Source organism: Ctenopharyngodon idella, chromosome 23, assembly GCF_019924925.1.
Source record: "Ctenopharyngodon idella isolate HZGC_01 chromosome 23, HZGC01, whole genome shotgun sequence".
NCBI classification, from domain to species: Eukaryota; Metazoa; Chordata; class Actinopteri; order Cypriniformes; family Xenocyprididae; genus Ctenopharyngodon; species Ctenopharyngodon idella.
In genome coordinates, this window is record NC_067242.1 from 6,378,861 (window position 1) to 6,399,340 (window position 20,480).

Here is a 20,480-nt window from a genome sequence, read left to right on the forward strand (position 1 = left end):
CTTCTTTTAAAAACAGTAAAAATCTTACCGTTTCCAAACTTTTGAATGATGGTGTGTGTGTGTGTGTGTATATATATATATATACTCTCAAAAACTATATACTTATCAAAGATTAATTTATCTTTAAGTTTTGTATGTGATGTCTGTCTGTTATGCTATGTCAAATTTACACATTTTGTTTTGTTTTTGTATAGTCCAAATGCCAGGTTCAACTTTACGCCAGTGTCCACATTGCCGGATCAAGATGAACTGCCGACACCGGTCCTGTGTTAAGGTGATTGTGCATAACTAACACTGTTTATTTATATGGCATTGCATTTGTTTTAATACTCAATGTAATTCTGTTTCTCTTTTTGTAGTGTGGAAAATTGCTTGATTTTAAATATAAGCAATCAGTGCGTTTGGCAAAATTTCGTGACCAGGCCCATCAGTGGGCTAAAACAACAGTTAAGTCACGGAATCAATCAAAAGTCTTTGACAATTTAGCCATCATGGTAAGCAAAGTTCAGCATCCTAATTTCATTACCTCACACTTTGTTCTAAACTAAAACATTTATGTAAGAGACTATATAATATAAAGTTGTTTTACATACAAGTACATTACATGCATATATAATACATTAATACATGTACATGAATAAATTGTAATTCCTGTTAACTGACAGTTCAAATAAAAAGTAATTCATATTATTTTCACTAATGGGCAGAACTCTTATAAATAAAAGAGCTAATAAGCAGTTGGTAAAGTCAAACATCAATGCAGCTGCCATTAGAAGCTCTGGTTCCCAGAGAAAGTAGAACTTCTGCACATGCACAATGACTCAATCAAAACAAAATCTACAGGTTTAAGTCTATTTGATCTTATGACACCGTTCATGTCTGATTCATTGCTAATTTTACAATATGTTTTGAGATTTCAGGAGTTCCCCATTCAAGTAAATAAGTAATAAAAAAAAAAGCTGCCTGGAGGCATTGCAAATATGGCCACCAAGTGAACTGACGTTCCTTAAAAGGAACTTTAGCAGAAGCCATGATTTGTTTTTGTTGTTGGTAGTTGTTGTTTTCTGAAATAAGACTTGCATGCATTTATGGATCACAAGTTCTGTTTTTGGATATTGTTGAAAGTTGACAGTCTGAATAGCCTTTCAAAATGTATGTATGGTAAAATATAGATAGTAAGCCTGGACATTTTTTAAAAAATCTGTTTTTGTGTTCAAGCAAGAAAAAACACATGTTAGCTTAGAGTGACATCTGGCTAAGCAGATTTCTTTAAACTTTTTTTTTTTTTTTTTCAGAATTATGAACCATTTTTGAAAGCTGTACTGTTTGACATTCTATTTTAGATGGAAAAACTTAAAGTGCTGGGATACGTTCCTCTTCTGCTACTGGGGAAGTGTTCAAAGGCCCATAGGTGGACAGCGGAGGTCCAGTGTCCCTTTGAGTTCCCACCTGAGGGACATAAGGTGATGGAAAAAATGCTCATACTCTTTGAGCATATTTTACAAGGTAAATCATATTTGCAAGCACTGATACTTAAATGTTTGTCTCATATTTTATGTGTACAGTAAGTTCTGTAGCTATACAAGTTTCTATGTTAAACTGTTTTTTTAAAAAAAAAAAATTTATGTATTTTAATATGACTTTAATTGTACTTTTTAAGGTTTTGGTCCAGAAAAAGAACAAGAGGTCACAGAAGGTAATGAAGCAGAAAGGCAGGACTTGAAAGAGACTGTAGAAGATGAAGAGGACATTACACTGGAGAACAATGTAGAAGTGGAAAGACTGGAGGATGAAGAGCAGATCGAAGAACAACAGATAGAAAGTGGGGAGGAAGAACCAGAGAGGCCTGTTGAGGAACAGAGTTTCAAAAGTCCAGAAAAAGAACAAGAGGACACAGAGGGTGATAGGACAGAGAGTCAGGACATAAACGAGGCTGCAGAAGATGAAGAGAACATTTTATCAGAGAACAATGTAGATTTGAGGATGAAGGAAAGATTGGAGGATGAAGAGCAGATCGAAGAACAACAGACAGAAAGTGGGGGGGAAGAACCAGAGAGGCCTGTTAATGAAGAAGGGGAAATGAAAGTGACAAAAAAGACTAAACAGGCAAAGGAGATGAAGAAACAGGCAGAGAAACAAAAGATTAGTGCACTTAAGATGGATGAAATGGATGAAAGAAAAGAGATAGAGGGAGTCGTATTAAAACCAGATTGGTGAGTGGAAGAAGATGGGGTGAAACAAAGACTCTAGATATAGGAAAACATTACATTCCTATTATTCATTAATGGGAGAAAATGTTATGCACAACATGGCAAATTAATCCCACATTCTAAATAATAGAACCAATCGTTGATTAGAAAAAGTCACCACTTCATCCCAGCTGCCTTAGAAGCTCCGGTTGCTATCAGAATTGAGATACGCGTGTATGACTGCACATGCGCATTGGCTACTGCAGTCTGAAAAGTTTTTTAAAAATGCTTTATGAACATTTTATTGGTGATTTTCAAATTGGAAATTTAATCATAATCATTTGGAGAATTTGATTTTTCCCCATTCAGAGAGATAGGAGCTGCATTTGGATGCCCAAGAGGCATTTCAAAGATGATCGCAGTGTGAAATTACTTGTCTTAAAGGGACCTTTGGGTAAAGCCTATACAATGAGCAAGGAACAATGTGAACTCAGGCTCAATGAAAACTGTTCTTTGACATGTACTTGAACAAAGCTAAAACTTTTTTTTTTTTACTTTACAGCAAATCAGCTGTCAACATGGCAGCCAAAAGAAAGCGCCAAAAAAATACAGACACAGGTATGAAATGTTATACAATTCAGTTTTCAGTGGTCTTAAACTGAAAGGACCACAGCCTTGCACAGTTTAGCTACAACTAGTTCCAACTCACACCTGCTAGTAACGCTGAAGACCTGGGCTGTGTTCAGCCCCGACAAAACATTGCAAAACGTTTTTTAAATGGAAACGGTGGTACGTTGAACACCCTGTTCTGATGACACAAGAGATGCAACTATGGCAGCTGAGAAGGCCATTCTTTGTGTTCTTTTTGAAGAATTGATATGCTATATTGATATGCTATATTTTTACTATAAAACTCTTATGACAAACATGTCTTCTAATATCTTCAATTGTTGCGTATGCTGAGCTCCAGCGGACACATTTGTAAACGACTTTACTTGGACCCATTGTGTGAGCTGTCTCTTTAATACCGCGTGGTTTATATACATGTTGCTGCTGATTGGGCATTTTGACACACCCACCAAACAAGAGAAAACGTATCTCAAACCTCGTTGCAGACCATTTCCAGGAAACATGTCTATTTTGTTTAATATGGTGTTCAACCCGGAAACCGTAGCAAAACGTTGTGCACCGGTTTAAGCTTGAACGTGCCCCTTGATTAGCTGGATCAGGTGTGTTTGATTAGGGTTGGAGCAAAACTGTTCAGAGCTGTGGCCCTCTAGGAACTGAGTTTCAGACCAGTGTTTTAGCTCTTTGCATAGCTAGTCTATTACACATTGTCATCCATTTGGAAAGTTCTCAAAATATTGATGTTTATATTTGTTGTTTCAGTGCTGTTTAGATTTTTAGATGTTTAAAAATTGTTCTGCTTTTTAACTTTTAGACATTCTCTGTTCTAGTTATTAAGTAATTAATACATTTCTAACCAAATTACATTTGTACAGAATGTCCATTCCATGCATCTCTGGATGTATTTCCAGTGGAATTTGTATCTAAGACACATCTCAGAAAGGTTGGTATTAATCTGTATCTACAATCTGTCAATGTTGTGTTCCATAATACCGTGACCTTTTCATGTACAGTAAATTAATTTAAATAATTTATTAAATGTATTAAATTAAGTAATTAATGTATGTTTTTGTTTAAACTATGAATGGATCAGTATCCCAAAATATTTAGCTCTGTTGTAATGTTAATAACTTCACATTGAATATATGCTAATGTTAAGGGTACTTTATTGCTAAAAAATAAACATATGGAATGGAATTCTTATTTGCTTTCTGACTATAGTATGAGTACAGGCAGTGTAGAATATTACACATCAGTACACAAACAATAAATAAGGTGAAGAACTGTGAATTCATATATTAATATAAAATGTTCTGTACAGTACTACAGTGTTGGCTTCTACAGTTTAATATGAATATAACTTATCTAACTATATAGCATGTACAGTTTAGATGTGTTTTTCCATTGCTTTTGAATATGTTAACAGCAGTTGTTGAAGTTGCTCTTCAGTCTGTTAGGCTTTGTTTGGGTCGCATTTATGGGTCAGTTTTGGTTAAGATGATAAGAATCCTAAATTATGAATTGGAATTCAAATTTCACATTGCATGCTTTGATGACAAAACCTACTTTAGTGTGTTTTTGCAGGTGTGGGTCATGCCATGTTGGAGCATTGGGTGTGGAGAAAGGTTGGGGCATGTTAAAAGTTGGAGAAAGGTCTTTATAATTGGTAGTGAAAGCTGTCTGTTAAGGTTAGGGATAGGGTTAAGGGATAGTTTCTGTTGTAGCATTCACCTTTCAGCACGCCACCTTTCGGTACACCCATTACTCCGACCTGCAGCTACCCCTGTCTCTGTTTTTGTGCTGGTGTGTTGCTGTACCACAGTAATACCACATGAGGATGGTGGGATGGTGGCTTTCAATGGTGCTTTGTTTAAAGTTTTTGAGTTACATTAAATGCTTTAAAAATGTAGTAAGTGATGTAATGATGTGTAAAGATGGAAATGTAATGATTTGTTTTGTAATTGGCTCTTTTTTCTTACTTAATTCACAGGGACGTAAAGAAGTGCTGGTGCATTGGTTGCCATGTCCATCCTGGTAAGTAAACCTACATGGCAACTTAATTCAGCACTGTAATTTTCTCATTTATTAGTTGTTGTTTTGACTTTTTTCCAGTAGGAAGACATGGCCACCCACCTTTGTTTGTTTGTTTTTGAGCCACTGTTATAGTGGACAAATAAAGGTTTGTGTTTTCATTACGTCTATTTATATCTTTTTACCTTTTATAAAAAAATTTAAAATATATATATATTTCTGAAATATCCAGGGGCTGGAGCTTATTCAAGCTACCACAGGCCAAAGGTTGAAAGTCACCCTGACCAGTCTGTCACAGAGATTACATTTGATATATTTAACAGTGTTTTGATCTGCATTGACACCATTGTATGCGAACTGAACTGAGCTGGACAATGACATCACTGTTCACTTCAGTGCTGATATAGATAAATTAACTGAATTAATAACTATTGTTTCTTACATCGGAGTGAATCAATACTGAATTTACTTAAGATGGACAATGACACCATTTTCTTTAAGAGCTGCTGTGCAGCCAAAATTACATACCAGTTATAACTGTAAAGCTGCTTTGACACAATCTGCATTGTAAAAAGCGCTATATAAATAAAGGTGACTTGACTTGACTTGACACACACAATATAGCCTCTAGTTCCTGATTAACTATACCTACATGTTTTTGGAGTGTGGAGGACACTGGTGCACCCAGAGGAAACCCACAGCAACACTGGGAAAACTATCAATCAGGAATGGCTCATGGAAATATGAAGTCATTTGTAGTCTTACATAGTCGTTTTTGAGTATAAGCCCATTGTGTGTGTGTGTGTGTGTGTGTGTGTGTGTGTGTGTGTGTACAGTATCATATATACTTGTCTATTCAGTTAATATATGGATATGAACAACCATATTCTCACTAGACTATAGGCTAGATGTACAAGGTATATTATAGTGTCATATATTAGCAGATAGACACAGATTGCTCCAAATGGGACCAGTGAGTTGTAAATATTTAGTAAATACCATAGTAGGATTATTACAATTTTACCCTTGTATAGTCAAACAATGCTTTTAATAGTACAAAATATAGTACAATATTACAAATAGTGCTTACACATCCCTTCTGAGCAAAATAAATTGGGTTACAAAAAGTTACAGCTGCGAAAGAAATTGTGGGAGGAAAAATCTTTATATATATATATATATATATATATATACACACACACACACACACACACACATACATATATATATATATACACACACACACACACATACATACATATATATATATATATATACACACACACACACACATACATATACATACATATATATGTATATACATGTGTGTATATGAATGCATACAATGGAAACCATTAGGCCCTTGCTTGAAAAAAAAAAAAAAAAAAGTTTCACTTTAATTAACAAATCTATTGCTGCATCGGGTTAACCCCACAATCCAATCTGTCGGTTTAGTTTGATATAATGGGGGGCAAATAAATGTTTAAATCATAATCTGTCCATTCACCACAAGAGCCTAGAAGATGCTGTCAAAAATGACCATATATGGACAAGTACGTGTGACGCTTCTGCTCAGATGGGTTGTCATTGGCTCTGATCTTCCCTTGGCACACGCGGGATTCGCTGTGATTGGATAATCTTTTTTACCCATATAAAAAACGTTTAATATTGCAAAGTACGTTTTGCTGTTATTATTACGTCAGTAATACATTTAGTTAACAATGCGGTGTTGCTGTGTTGTGAGGTATTACCCTCGTTAACGATATCCTAACCCTAACCCTAGCATATCATCACTGAAATACAAATAACAGCGCCATATTTTTTGCGTTCCTTCGATATAATGACAGAGGCTTATGGGTAATGTAGTTTAAAACGTTTCATAACAAACTGTAAAAAAGTACTATCTTTAATAAACAAAGGGATATTTAATCATGTTTATTGTGTAAACCTCTATGACATATTTGAAAGGCAGGATGAAATTTGGTATTTTACTATGAACACTTTTTAAAACACCTTTGTGCCACCTTTTCATATATAGCCTATTTGAAAACTGTGTCCAACATTATTCTTATCATGGACAGCAAAGTGTGTTGAATCACAATTACATTGTCTTTTCAACAACTTGCCATTATGTAAATTGTTGCAAGTTCATCCAGTCATAGTTAACAGAACAGAACAAGAACAGACCCCCAAAAATCATCATAAATGCCCATTTGGAATGGGCTTCCGTTTATTTAATTAGATCAAGAACAAGAATACAGTGTTTACAGTAAACAAAGACACCAATTTAAACAACCAATACATATTGTGACACTTCATTGCACTATTACACATCCTTATCCAGTGTTGGGCCTTGCTTGTAATACTTAACTCATGCTTTCTCATTCTTCACGTCAAAAGGACCAACAAAAGAATGTCATTGTACTTTATAATTTAATAACCAATCACTGTAATATAATCAGTTATACTTCAAATGAACACAACTGGTCTTGACATGCTGATTTAGTACTAAATTTAGCATTGATTGATTACATTATAGCATACAACATGAAAATCAGGTGGGTTGATGTATTTAAAAACACTGATAAAATAGTCCACATTCTGGATGATTTTTTACATTTTCTTGGTTACTTGCATTAGGACAGCTCTAACCCTAACCCTAACCCAAGACATTATAAATAAAATGCTAATTCAAGATTCTGAATTGTGGCATAAGACAACTATATTTAGACTATTACCTAAAATGCAATTCTACATTGTATAATCATTGTTGATTGTTGGGTAGTAACTAATTATGATGTAAACATTATTAATTGAATAACACTGAGTCATTTAACCATGTATCACTGTCCTTGGAAGGCTTTTGTCTTTTAAACACACTAAAATGTACAAATTCACGTCATTTCATATTAACATGCAATGCAGTGTTTCTCCACAATTTTTGTCAGATGAACCTCTTTGACCTACTAATAATTTTACTTGAAGTAAGCGCTGAGATTTTTAGTTAAGTTAGGTCAAAAATAAAATAATAATAAGTTTTATTCTCTGATGTACATTAATGGTCACATGACATGCAGATAAACATATCAAATACAAATCATAGTCTATTACCTTAAATGTGTAATGTAATGGATACAATTTGTCATGTAATTTGGAATTAGTAACAGACTACAATTTGTAAGAACTGCACTGACTATGTCATAGTATTTATCAGAACAGTATTAGTCAAAAGAGAATATACTGCAGAATTATCTGCACATTACATGCAAAACCTGCCTGAACAGAGAGGAGATAAAAAGACAAGACTGTTTTTGTAGATCACTGTACAAGTATTTTATTTTGCTTACAGTAAGGAAAAAAAATTATTAGGTGAAAACGTTATGTATCCTTATATACTTTCTATCAATATAAGATATGTACACACTGCAAAACACCCCTCACAGATATACACTGTATGGTCCCATGAGAGCTAAGGAAAATGGAAATAATAGAATATAATTAATAGGGATGGAGGTTGTATGGCTGTTTATAAGACTATAAAAATGCGTGGAGTGAAACACCTGTCTTACATACACAAACACATTTAAAGATTCAAAAATAATAGTCAAAACTTGTACTGCTGAACCTTAATCTCATTTCCATTAGGATGGGAAAATATTAAATAGATTCTGTTAATATGCTAAAATGTTTCTCACAGTGAAAAAAGAAAAAGAAAAAGAAATACAGCTTATTAAAATAGTTCTTCAGTATCTGTCTATTCTATATACTCAGGTTTAGTCCTCATCACTGTCTGTTTCATCAGAGCTGTAGTTTATTGCCTCAGTTTCTTTATAGGAAATGTTATCAAATAGAATGCTGTCCGAAGCCTGTCCCAGAACACATTGTCGTTATAACATCCTAGCATTATTTTGCAGAAACTGAAGGTCTTCCATTTTTCTCTTAAGAAGGCACAGTAGTCCATTGGCACTCTCCTCTGAAAGCTCAAAGTCACTGTCTACACAAAAAAGGAATGAAAACATTGAAGAGGATAAATAAAATCAATCCCTAATGTTTTAATTCCAGCAATGCATTGGTTTTGAATTTGTTATGGATACTCACTGTTAGTTTGTATTTGAACTGAGAGATCCCTCAGGGAACATTCAGCTTCCTTCAATGATTGCCAGTGTTGCTTCACCTCCGTCACTATGATCTGCTCCTCCTCCTTCAGTCGGGAAAGCATCATGAACCGGTCAAAGACCATCTTCTTAGTTGAGAGGTTGCCATTACCTGCAATTAATGAAGGTCCTAAATTACCATCTTTTAAACACTGAGGAGGACTGTATTAACATCAAACAATGTTTATCAAATACACTGAATATTTTTTTAAAGTTAATTACTAGTGTCAGGGCATTCCCATGGCCATTGGAAATGATCAGCTGTGAGCAGTTCATCCACGGAAGGAAGCTGGTGGACTGATTGTTCATTGAAGTCCTTAATGGCAGCTGCCAAGGTTGACTTGTCTTCATTAATTTTCCTCCTTATTTTGTGCCTTCTCTTGTTGCTATCTAATAAATCAACAACATATATTATTATTACAGCACTCAAGTTCATTCCTTAGCTATATGAATTATTTTTTATCATCATCATCATCATCTTATCTGACCTGTCTGACGGTATAGATTAATTTTTCTCAGCTTTATGCTGACATAAAGGCCTCGAATTCTGCCCTCAAGTCCAGTGTCCTCCTTTGCACTTGATACTACATCCCAAACAAATGAATTAGCCTTACAAATGTGATATATTCTGCCTTCTGTGCACAACATTTATAAATGGAAAAAAATGTTATTACATAAAAAAACTAAAACAGGCCCTTCAAAATGTATTACCTGTGGCCCACTGCTGGACATCACTGACCCACTGCTGAATGTCATCATCACTGACATTAAGCTCAGCCTGCAGACTTTCAAAGCTCTCTCTTTCCACTTTCAGCCTTTCGGTTGTCTAAATACATATCAAAACACTATAAAATTAATTTGATCATAAAGGTTTATAGTTCAACAATGTATGCAATAGACGTAATTGCTCAAATTATGTTAAAGGGTTAGTACACCCAAACATGAAAATTCTGTCATTAATTACTCACCCTCATGTCGTTCTACACCCGTAAGACCTTCGTTCATCTTCAGAACACAAATTAAGATATTTCTGATGACAGAATGCTGTCAGATTTCCTTCCACAGACTGAATTTTGCAACTACCACTTTGACACTTTGAAAAGTTCATAAAGACATCGTAAAATTAATCCATATGAATCAAGCGGTTTAGTCCACATTTTCTGAAGAGAATCGATCACTTGTTATGATGAACAGATGAAGAATGAACCTCATTGTTTATGCAGCACGTTTGAGCCTCCAAGAGAGGTTTGCTCTTGTGCATTATTCAAGTTTGGTTGAGCTTCTGCTTATGTTTGCTGATCAAAGTTTACATGCGAGTAAAAGCCTAAATTAAATCTGTTCGTCATAACAACCAATCGATTTTCTTCAGAAAATTTGGAATAAACTACTCAATTCATATGGATTAGTTTTCCAGTCTCTTTATGGAGTTTTTGAAGCATCAATGTTTCAGTAACAAAGGCAGTCTATGGATGGAAATCTGACACCATTCTGTCATCAAAAATATCTTAATTTGTGTTCTGAAGATGAATGAAGGTCTTACAGGTGTGGAATGGCATGAGGGTGAGTAATTAATGATAGAGTTTTCATTTTTGGGTGAACTAACCCTTTAAATGTACTTTTTGTACGATAAGAACAAGGTTGACTTTTGCATCAGTAAAATACCTTAATGTATCTTTGAGACAAACATTTGGCCAGATTTTCAGACTTCCGTTTGTTCCATGCAGAAGCAAGAACAGTGAGCATGTCTGAACGTGCTATTATTAGATAGTTGGTCAAAGAAAATATATTTAAAAAAGTTATAGTCATGATTCACTGATACTTAGAAATAACTGTATGTTAAAAGTAGTGTTTATCTAATATATTCACCAGCTTTGGACATGTATTTAGTGCAAATTGCAGCTCTTGACAAGAAGGAGTTGACTTGCTCCACCTCTTCTCCAATTGTAAGACCAGCTCCCTCTTGGTTTCTTCCAGACCATTTTATCTACAAAAAACAAAAACAAAAAAAACAATGGCTGTTCAAATAAAAGTACATGTCCATACCACAAAAATATCATTAATATAATTTTATGTAAAGAAAGAATCTTACCTCACAACTCCACTCATGTGCTTTGGCATGCATAACTGATAATAGTGGGCGCATATTTAATAAAGGCCTTAGCTCTGGACAGTGTCCCACCACTCTCTTTAAGTATGGCCAGTACTTGCAGGCGACATCTGAGCAGAAGAATGACACATTTTCTTTTGAGAGGGTGTTTTGAAGGAACAGGGGATAAGCAAATATTTCCCCTCTGAACATATTTAGGCCTTTTAAAAGTCCTCCATGTCGGCACACAGCAATCTCAAGGCCTTCCTCATCAATCTTTGATGTCGACTTTTTTGCAGACTCCTTGGCTGCTGTCCATTGAGAAGAGCCACACACCCCTTTACCTGTGGCCTACAAGACATTACAATAAAATTATTATTAATATTTCAATAATGGTAGCTGGACTGGAATAAACAATATGACAATAAGTTAAGGGTTATTACATGCTTGGTCTTTTCATGAACATATCCCACAAAGGATGAAACATCTTCATCCTTCATTATAAATGTCCCATCGAAGTAGCCCTTCTCTGTGCTTAATTTTATTGGGAAAGAGAAACATGATATAGACAGTTAAGTAGTACAATAAAAAAATAAAGAAAAAAAATACACCCATGTGCATTATGGAACCTGTACAGCTTCCTGTTACCATCCACTGAGATGGCATGCATGGAAGGACTGCAAGCAGGACATTTAAATGGCTGTACACCACAAAGCCTCTCAACCTCATGCTGGGCAAAGGTCCACTCCAGCAAGGCTTTCTGGAATGTGTCTCCACATATTTTACCACTCTGTTGAAATAACCAAACCAATCAATCACTTTAAAGAACAAACATCATGTTAACAATATACACTGAATAACAATATTTACCCTGCCATTGTACTCTGTTCTCCGGTCAAGCATTCCAAGGAACGCTTGATGTGAAAGACCTGGAGCAAAAAGTTTTAAATCCAGAAAAGACCTAAAAAGGCCAGCCTCATACACGGTCTCAAAATGTATAGAGGCTGGCCAGTACCCAGACTTGAGAAGATCACTGAGCCCCACTGCCCATGTTTTCCCACAGCATGAGGTCTCCAGTGATGGAAGGGTGAGATTGTACCGTCCTATAATAAAAAAGTTCACATGCATCACAACAGCTTTAAAAATTCCTAATCACAGATATTACATGCAAGCATTGAGTTCTTATATTAACCTTAATTTGTGTTGTTTTCATAAAGAGAAAAAACTACATCTTACCATTAAAATTTATTACAATAATGGGCTTGCCACTGATCAACCTGCAGGAACTTTCTGAACAGGCACAAATTTTCTCTGGCAAAAGTAGTGGAAGATATCGAACTAAAAATTCAAAAGCAAAACAATGATAATAAACTCCTTAGCAAAGGATTCATAAACAAGGTAAAATGAAATATAATCTAATATATTTATTAAATATATGATAATATATCATAACTATTTTAAATATATATTATAATTATATACTAATGAACAGCCATTTAAAATGTACAGACTGAAAAGTATGATGGGACACATGAAAAGCATACCCTGTTCAGAGAACTCGATGGCCTCGGAATGTCTCTTCACTGCAGTGGTTGGACACAATGGCGTGAAGAACCCATGGGCCATAGAGTCTCTGTTATGGAGAGGTAAGTGCTGATGAACATCTCCATCACACACGGTGCATAGAAACTGCCTAGGTAGACAGTCCCTGCACCGTACAATGGCCTCTGCAGTAAGACAGTGTTGGCAGATGCGTTCTTGAACATATTCAGCTGCCAAAAGCTGTTTTTTCATACCTCCCAGAGAACTACTAAGAACTACTATATACAGGTTCATAATTAATGTGAATGATGCATAATATATAATTAATTCTAAAGTGAAGATCATGGTAACCCACTAGTAATGACTAAAGTATTACCAAATCCTTCAGAAGGAATTACTAATTATTTGGATCACTATTATAAAGTGAGAAACATGATAACTCTCTAACTACTGGAGTCATTGTAAACTTTTGAGGTTTTTGTACAGTTTTGTACAGTAATTACTTCTGATGTTTTTGGTAACACTTAAGCAGTTACTAGTGGGTTACCATGATCTTCACTTTATAATACTGATCCAAATAATTAGTAGTTCCTTCTGAAGGATTTGATAATACTTCAGTCATTACTAGTGGGTTAACGTGACCTTTACTTTAGAATTAATTATACATTATGCATCATTCACATTAATTATGAACCTGTATATAGTAGTTCTTAGTAGTTCTCTGGGAGGTATGAAAAAAAAAAAAAAAACAGTAGTTACTGGTTAGCTAATAGGGAACTACCACCTTCAACTGAGCACTATTACTTACTAATTCATTAAACAGAGTTTCTTGTTAGTTAATAGAAGTTATAGAGTGTTAATAATGCATTACTCATTTGTTCCTGTGTAGTTATTCATTAATGAAGGATCAGTTTTCTAAAGTGTTACCAGGATCTCATTTATAAAAAAATATGCAATTATGTAGGTTGAAGCTGGCAGAATATTACTTAAACTCTATTAACCAGATGCCATTCCATATAACCATAGTGTACAGTTACCAGTTTCTGCTCGATAAACAAATTCCTCTTGGATGGGCACACTGGTGGGACCTTTAAACAAAATAAAATTAATACCTTATGCTTTGGGGTTCTATATATCTGGTTCTACATGTAATTAAGTGCACTTAAAGATTAAAACAGACTGCATAAATCTAAACATTTATTGAATATAGAAAAACCCACAGGAAAAAAATACTATAGTAATTTATAATAAATACTATAGTGTTTTTGAACCATACTATAGTAAATAGTATAATGTATATATTATAGTATTTACAACACTTGTGCTACAGCTTGTGCTGCTATGCTGCTACAGTATACTGTAGTATTAACTATAGTGAACTAAAACTAATAAATACTGTAGTATACTTTAGTTTTTACAAGAGAAAACTGTAATGTATATTGTAGTATAATATACCCTATAGTTGTAGAAAACTTCGTACAGTATTGGGTAAAGTAATTTGTTTATGTTACTATAGTTGTTATATTACCACAGCAACTATAGAATTACCACAACAAATTAATTCAAGTATTTTACAATAGTATGGTTCAAAAACACTATAGTATTTACTATAAAGTACTAGTATTTTTTCATGTGAGAAATATAAATCACAACTGAAAATAACAGTAAATTTAAAGTGTTAACTGTCACTGGCCCACCGGTGGGCCCACAGCCATTACATACTTAAAACAGTAATATCCTATACTAAAACTAAACTAATCTTGACAAACTATATATCATTTGAAAGCTTAGAATCTCCAGTTTTCATATTTGGTGACTGATTTTCAAAATAAATTACAGATGAGCAGTAATTTATCAATTTGCAACAAGCATATTTTCATACTCATAAGGCATGTTCAGACCTTTATTTTGAAATAGCGATGAACATGAAAAATCATTGAAGATTGGTTGAAACATGTTTGTTTTCATCCCAAGAGTTCAAAAGATAACATCCATTCAATTTTTTGAGAAAAAAATGTCTGAAAATGTTTTTAATAGGAAAAAAAATACATTTATGATTGTGGCGGTGATCTATAACCCACATACATGTTGTTTTTATGTTTATTAGAAGCTGAATTCATATCAAATTCTGCCAAACTTCCCATACTACTTCTATATAGGATGTCTACTTCATAAATTGTATGAAAATAATGGAAATATATGGTTCAGATCACTCAAACCATATATGGAAATGGAGGCGCCCTTATATGGTCAGTAATGGAGCTTGGTTGTCATCTAGTGAAAAAGTGTGGTACTGCGCCCAAACAAAATCTTACTGAAAGCACATTTTTTGAGATATCAACCTGAAATTTGGAACACAACTTGTTCAGATTTTTGGCTTTGATTTCCTTGCAGTTTTAGAGTAAAACTTGTTTTGTAAAATATATATTTTATATAAAATATAAAATATTATATTTTTACATTTTACATTTTCATAAACTTGAACTTCTATAACTTTTTTTCTGTTTCACTTACATAAGTTATTTCACTTCTACAATAATCTGCCAAATTTCATCTTTAAAACAAGACCAGCCTTATGTCTATATTCCAAAGTGTTCTTGAATTACAACCATTTAAGTTTGGATAGTAAATTTTCATGGCTAAAAAAAAAAGTGGGGGTGACAGTTAACAGGTTAAACAATAACTGTAAATTTACAACTGTCTCACCGTGGTTAGGAGCCTTTCTTTTCAGTTTTTGTTTTATTGAGGTTTTTTTTCGAAGCGGCCGTATAACATTCCCATTTCTGTCCCTTTGCCTCCACTTCACAGTTGTAGGATGTGGCTTAGACCTCTTGGCTTGCTTTTTTTCTTCTTTCTAAATTGCAAATAGTATATATTTAACAGGTTTTAAAGTAGTTTATACTTACCTTACATGAATAATATATTAGCCTATATAACTATTCATTTGTAGTTTTCTTTAAAATTATTTGACATCATAACGTAACCAAAAAAAACATATAATGCATCAATAAAAAGTAATCGTTGCGCACAGTTGACCCTCACTAAATTTTATCCCTAAAACATTTAATGAGAAATGATTTTAAACTGATATTAACCGCCTGACAACTGTAGGCCGACATGTGCATGCTCACTTAAGAAAATAAAGTTTAAATTATTGTATTTACAATAATTTGAGTTATCAAGAACTGATACTTTTTTGCTAATATATATATATATATATATATATATATATATATATATATATATATATATATATATATATATATGTTTTTGCTAATTACTTACTTGGGTATTCTGATGATTGACGACTTTGATGATGATGCACGAGGTCGCACGATGAGGGGGCGGGATATTGATGATGGCGCTAAAAAAAGTTTAAACATTTGATTGGTTTCCAAGCGGGAGTGGGTGGTTCCTGAAACAGCGAAGGACTAAAAATCAGGGCAATACACTTTTTTAATTTATTTTTTTATTTATTATTAATACTTTTACTATTACAAATACAATCACAAACAAAGAAACAAAAATTCGTGTAACATTAAACAAGCAAAAAAAGAAAGAAAAGCAGAGAGCAGATTAAATAAAGCAGACATATAACTAATTCACATTGAATTAATGATGCTTCTGCAAGCATTTTTCTTTCCCCGTCGGGGATTGTTTAGAATTAAACTGTATTATGTAGTAGCAACATTCGTCCCCACTAGAGATGATGAGTAAGTTATATAGCCTACAATAAGTTTCTGTAAAAAAAAAAAAAAAAATATTCTAAATAAGTATTCTAAATCAATATTTCTGCATATGCTGCTTCGGCACCTGCACGAGATGAAATCGTGAATCTTCGTTCGATTGAAGGGGCGGGACGATGATGATGACGTTGACTATAATACATTTCTGTGTGCAGTACATACGCATTTTCTATCAATGGAAGTTTAACGGGAGGGTTTTGCGTACCATATATACGCCAAATGTGACTTTGGCGTGTAAATACTACGCCGAATGAAAATGCAAACTCGTAGTATAGATACGCAGTAGCAGGAGACTGGGTTGACTGGGTAGAACTATTATTCCAACCAATAAAATACAGATTCATGTCTGTGGTTGAGAAGCTGTTTCATAGTCAGGTTAGAATTGACGTCAATGAAAACGAGGCTGTGAAGGACAGATTTAGTCTTTTCAATGGCAAGCGCTGTATAAAGGTCCTAGATCATGTAATTTACACAAATCACAACTGTTGTAAAGAAATACAATTGTAAAAGTACAACTTTTGACATCATCACAGGTTTCAGGTTCAATTATCATCTTCCAGGAACAATTGCATTTCTTTACTGATAAAGGACGAGCTAAATAAACTTATTGTCGCATCAAAACCAACTACATGTATACTAGATCCCATACCCACTAAACTAAGGGTTGCTCCCTGTAGCAGGAGAGTCTATTCTCAATATTATAAACTCCTTTTCTCTAGATCACATCCTGAGACACTTGAAGCTGGAAGTTATTAAACCTCTCATTAAGAAACCACAACTAGATCCTGGTGAATTAGCAAACTGCAGACTCATCTCAAATGTTCAGTTTATGTAAAAAAAAAAAAAAAAAAAAAAAAATTTGAAAATTTTGTGTCTGCTCAATTATGCTCCTTTCTGCAGAAAAAAATGGTACCTATGAAGAATTTCAGTCAGTTTTCAGACCCCATCATAACACAGAGATCAGAAATGACTTCTAGAATCTGACCAAGGCTGCATTTCACAGTTTAACTTGAACTTAGTGCTGCGTTTGACACTACAGATCATGATATTCTCTTACAAAAGTACATTCAGCGTCAGGCTTTAAGATGTTTTAGATGTAACCTGTCTGACTGCTGCCATTTTGATTGTTTAAATGAAGAACAATAAAGTAAAGCACTGTTACCCCATCCTCTACAGTTAAAGATCTGGATGTAATATTAGCTAAAGTAGCTTGTATTTTGAAAATCAAGTTTCACATGTTACAAAAACAGCCTTCTTCCACCTTAGAAACACTGAGTTACGAAACATGTGACTTGTTTCTGATTCATGACCTCGAGGCTAGATTATGTTTATGTACTACTAGATGATTGTCCAACAAGCTACAGTTAGTCCAAAATGCAGCTGCTAGAGTTCTTACCAGGTCAAGAAAATATGATCATATCACAATTTTACCTTTGCTACGTGTTACGTTTCATAAGGACAATAAAATACTGCTACTTAACCCTGTACTGCATGGTGTTGCCATATGGTAACATATTCTTTGCGTGCATTTCCTTGCCACTGTCTCTTGAAGAGAACATTCTCGTTTTTTTTGTTGGTAAGAGAAGACCTTAGTTTAGCAAATGATGTGCTTTGGTTAAGTCACATGACATGCAATTTTTTTTCTGTGGCGCGATTTCTGACAGAATGCCGTCTCTTGTCGGTAGTTGCTGAAAGCAAACTAAAACGTCAGTAACAAACAAGGACCCGCCCATGTCACATTAGCTAGCTAGCAAAGGTCAGCTGCAGTCTGTTAAGCTGTAACAATAACAACATTAATGCTAGTGATATAATGTTGATTAGTCATATGTTAAGGACTGCCATGGCATTTGTATTATGGATTAAATCAACATCGGAGACCTACCTGCCTGCCCACTGCCACCACAGCCAGTACTACTGGCCCAGACCTACCACTGGCCTACCATGGTGTCTCAAAAAGGCAGGTGCAAGTGGCTGTAAGTGTATTGTTAGGGTGAAGTGCACCAAATGTGATGTGTACCTGTGCCTCACCTCTTAAAAAAAAATGCTTTTTGAAGTTTCGTACAGAAAAAAGGTGAGGTTTCAAGGATTATGGGGGGGTTCATGTTCATAACCTTCCTCTCATAAGATTGCATGATGTTGAATTTTCATGAACTGCAATGTTTTTGGTTTTATGTCAATGTTTTATGATACATGATGAACAGTATTATATTTGTTTTTAACTGTCTAAATTTGCAATTTAAGTAATATTCATGAAAAACGTAATGAAATTCAAAGAATATAAAGCATTATCCAGCAAAAGAGAATGGAATAAATAAAAGCACACGATGTTGGAAAATATGTATAAGGTGTTGTTTATAATTACTGCTAAAGCTTATAATAGCACCAATTGATTCAATACAAACAACATTTCTGAGGAAAAATATTAACTATATACACTTACACTTATTCTAAGTCATTTCCACTATTGTACGTTGTTGCCATATGGCAACATAATAAAGTACCTTAAAATAATATTTTTTTTTTCAATTTTTTTTTTTTTTTACAGCCATTCTAAGAAAAGAAAAAGAGTCAAAAATTTTTTTCTATAAATTTATCATAATACGTCCGGTAGAGGGTTAAGCACTAAACTAACCTTTAACTAACCCTGTCTTGTATTACCTTAGAGCTGTATATTTTTGCTATATAGACATTACTTTTTTCAGAGGATGGATGGATTCCCCTGATGAGTTTGGAGTTTTTCTCTCATTACTAATTTTCGTTTTCTTTCACACAGTCACCTCTGACTTCTTGATTTTAATATTTGAAATGTGCATTTTCTATAAAGTTTGAAATGGTGTTTTGTTAAAAGTGCTATAGAAATAATTGTGAACTGAATAACAGAAGAATTTGAACATTGTCTCTATTGCTGATAGATTAATAATAATACTAAATATTAAACAACTCTCACTTTGTGACTTACACACAGAGACACTGTAAGAGATGAAAATATTCATATATTCATAGATCAGTCACATCACACAAGGAGGCCTGTTACACTGGACTTAGTTCAATTTTAAAAACACCAGGCTAACTTCCATTTATTTCTATTATAGTTGTTAAATATATATAAAAATCTACTTACAGTTGTGATCTAGTGTCTCCAATTTATAATGTGGATCATTCTTTAGATCAGAGAGAAGCTTCACATCTGAATCTCGGAGTTTATTCCCAGACAGATACAGTTCTCTCAGGTGTGAGGGGTTTGATCTCAGAGCTGAAGCCAGAGCAGCACAACCTTCATCTGTGACTCCACAATCCCTCAACCTGTAGAGAACAATGACGCTGAGTAAACTGTGTGTAAATGAACCGTTTATTAAAGATTGCAATAATGTGTGCTGCGATTTAAATCTAGTGATAAGCAATGCCACATAAGTTCACACTACACTGTTTTATAAAGGACTGTTTATGCCAGTTTTACATGAACTTGAGGTGAAACAGTTAAAAAACAATGGATAACACTAATAACTGCACGCTATGAAGCATAAGTTAAGCATTAGAAAATAGTTAATTCATCATTTATAAGCAGTTTATAAATACAGCTATAAAATTAATTAACTGAATATTTATTTAATGTGTAAGTAAGTATCACTTGTAATTTATTGTTTAACCGAGTGTCTATGAATCACACATAAAACTACTGGTTTTGGTTTTCTTGGTCAAACTATATTTTTACAGAAAATGAGCTGTTAATAAAATATATTCAATTTTCTCTTATTTGTGTGGATGTAGTGTGAAAAAATTGATCATTGAGTTAAAAAGTTAAAAACTATTACATTACTAATAAAGAATATGTTTACAAGGACAAATATTTATGTGATTATGTGATCAGAGTGATGATCTTACCACAGTGTCTCCAGTTTACAGTGAGGATCCTCCAGTACAGCAGAGAGCAGATGAACTGAATCTCCTAGTTTATTCCCAGACAGATCCAGATATCTCAGGTGTGAGGGGTTTGATCTCAGAGCTGAAGCCAGAGCAGCACAACCTTCATCTGTGACTCCACAATCATACAACCTGTAGAGAACAATGACACACTCTTCACTCTCTCAGTTCAGATCAACAGGTA

General features: G+C 34.1%; 2 protein-coding genes across 50 annotated transcripts in view; one reads left to right on the plus strand and one right to left on the minus strand.

The window, feature by feature from the left end:
- Nucleotides 1-20,480, plus strand: part of LOC127505693 (protein adenylyltransferase SelO-like) — a 557,335-nt gene that overhangs the window by 456,594 nt on the left and 80,261 nt on the right. For 2 of the 22 annotated variants that reach the window (XM_051881413.1, XM_051881419.1), the window contains exons 4-10: nucleotides 195-274; nucleotides 360-494; nucleotides 1,344-1,506; nucleotides 1,661-2,213; nucleotides 2,752-2,807; nucleotides 3,692-3,759; nucleotides 4,807-4,850. The exons of 8 other annotated variants lie outside the window; for them this stretch is intronic. In XM_051881413.1, the coding sequence (XP_051737373.1) occupies nucleotides 195-274; nucleotides 360-494; nucleotides 1,344-1,506; nucleotides 1,661-2,213; nucleotides 2,752-2,807; nucleotides 3,692-3,759; nucleotides 4,807-4,850 (1,099 nt within the window). Of the gene's footprint in view, nucleotides 1-194; nucleotides 275-359; nucleotides 495-1,343; nucleotides 1,507-1,660; nucleotides 2,214-2,751; nucleotides 2,808-3,691; nucleotides 3,760-4,806; nucleotides 4,851-4,928; nucleotides 4,996-5,079; nucleotides 5,467-20,480 lie in introns of those variants that run through there. 12 more of the 22 variants (XM_051881409.1, XM_051881420.1, XM_051881403.1 and 9 more) reach the window with 10 other exon arrangements.
- The window catches only part of LOC127505684 (NACHT, LRR and PYD domains-containing protein 12-like), a 113,689-nt gene that overhangs the window by 21,132 nt on the left and 72,077 nt on the right, over nucleotides 1-20,480 (minus strand). For 15 of the 28 annotated variants that reach the window (XR_007927758.1, XR_007927772.1, XR_007927769.1 and 12 more), the window contains 16 exons: nucleotides 20,258-20,428; nucleotides 19,497-19,678; nucleotides 15,915-16,044; nucleotides 15,336-15,483; nucleotides 12,632-13,717; nucleotides 12,324-12,425; nucleotides 11,958-12,190; nucleotides 11,531-11,877; nucleotides 11,091-11,438; nucleotides 10,868-10,985; nucleotides 10,664-10,755; nucleotides 9,713-9,827; nucleotides 9,490-9,585; nucleotides 9,224-9,391; nucleotides 8,946-9,113; nucleotides 7,044-8,841 (listed from right to left, as the gene is read on the minus strand). The exons of 3 other annotated variants lie outside the window; for them this stretch is intronic. Coding sequence is in view for 1 of the 25 variants with exons in the window: in XM_051881371.1 (XP_051737331.1) it covers nucleotides 20,258-20,428 (171 nt within the window). In the remaining 24 variants the exon portion in view is untranslated. Of the gene's footprint in view, nucleotides 1-7,043; nucleotides 8,842-8,945; nucleotides 9,114-9,223; nucleotides 9,392-9,489; nucleotides 9,586-9,712; nucleotides 9,828-10,663; nucleotides 10,756-10,867; nucleotides 10,986-11,090; nucleotides 11,439-11,530; nucleotides 11,878-11,957; nucleotides 12,191-12,323; nucleotides 12,426-12,631; nucleotides 13,718-15,335; nucleotides 15,484-15,914; nucleotides 16,045-19,496; nucleotides 19,679-20,257; nucleotides 20,429-20,480 lie in introns of those variants that run through there. 10 more of the 28 variants (XR_007927779.1, XR_007927777.1, XR_007927773.1 and 7 more) reach the window with 8 other exon arrangements.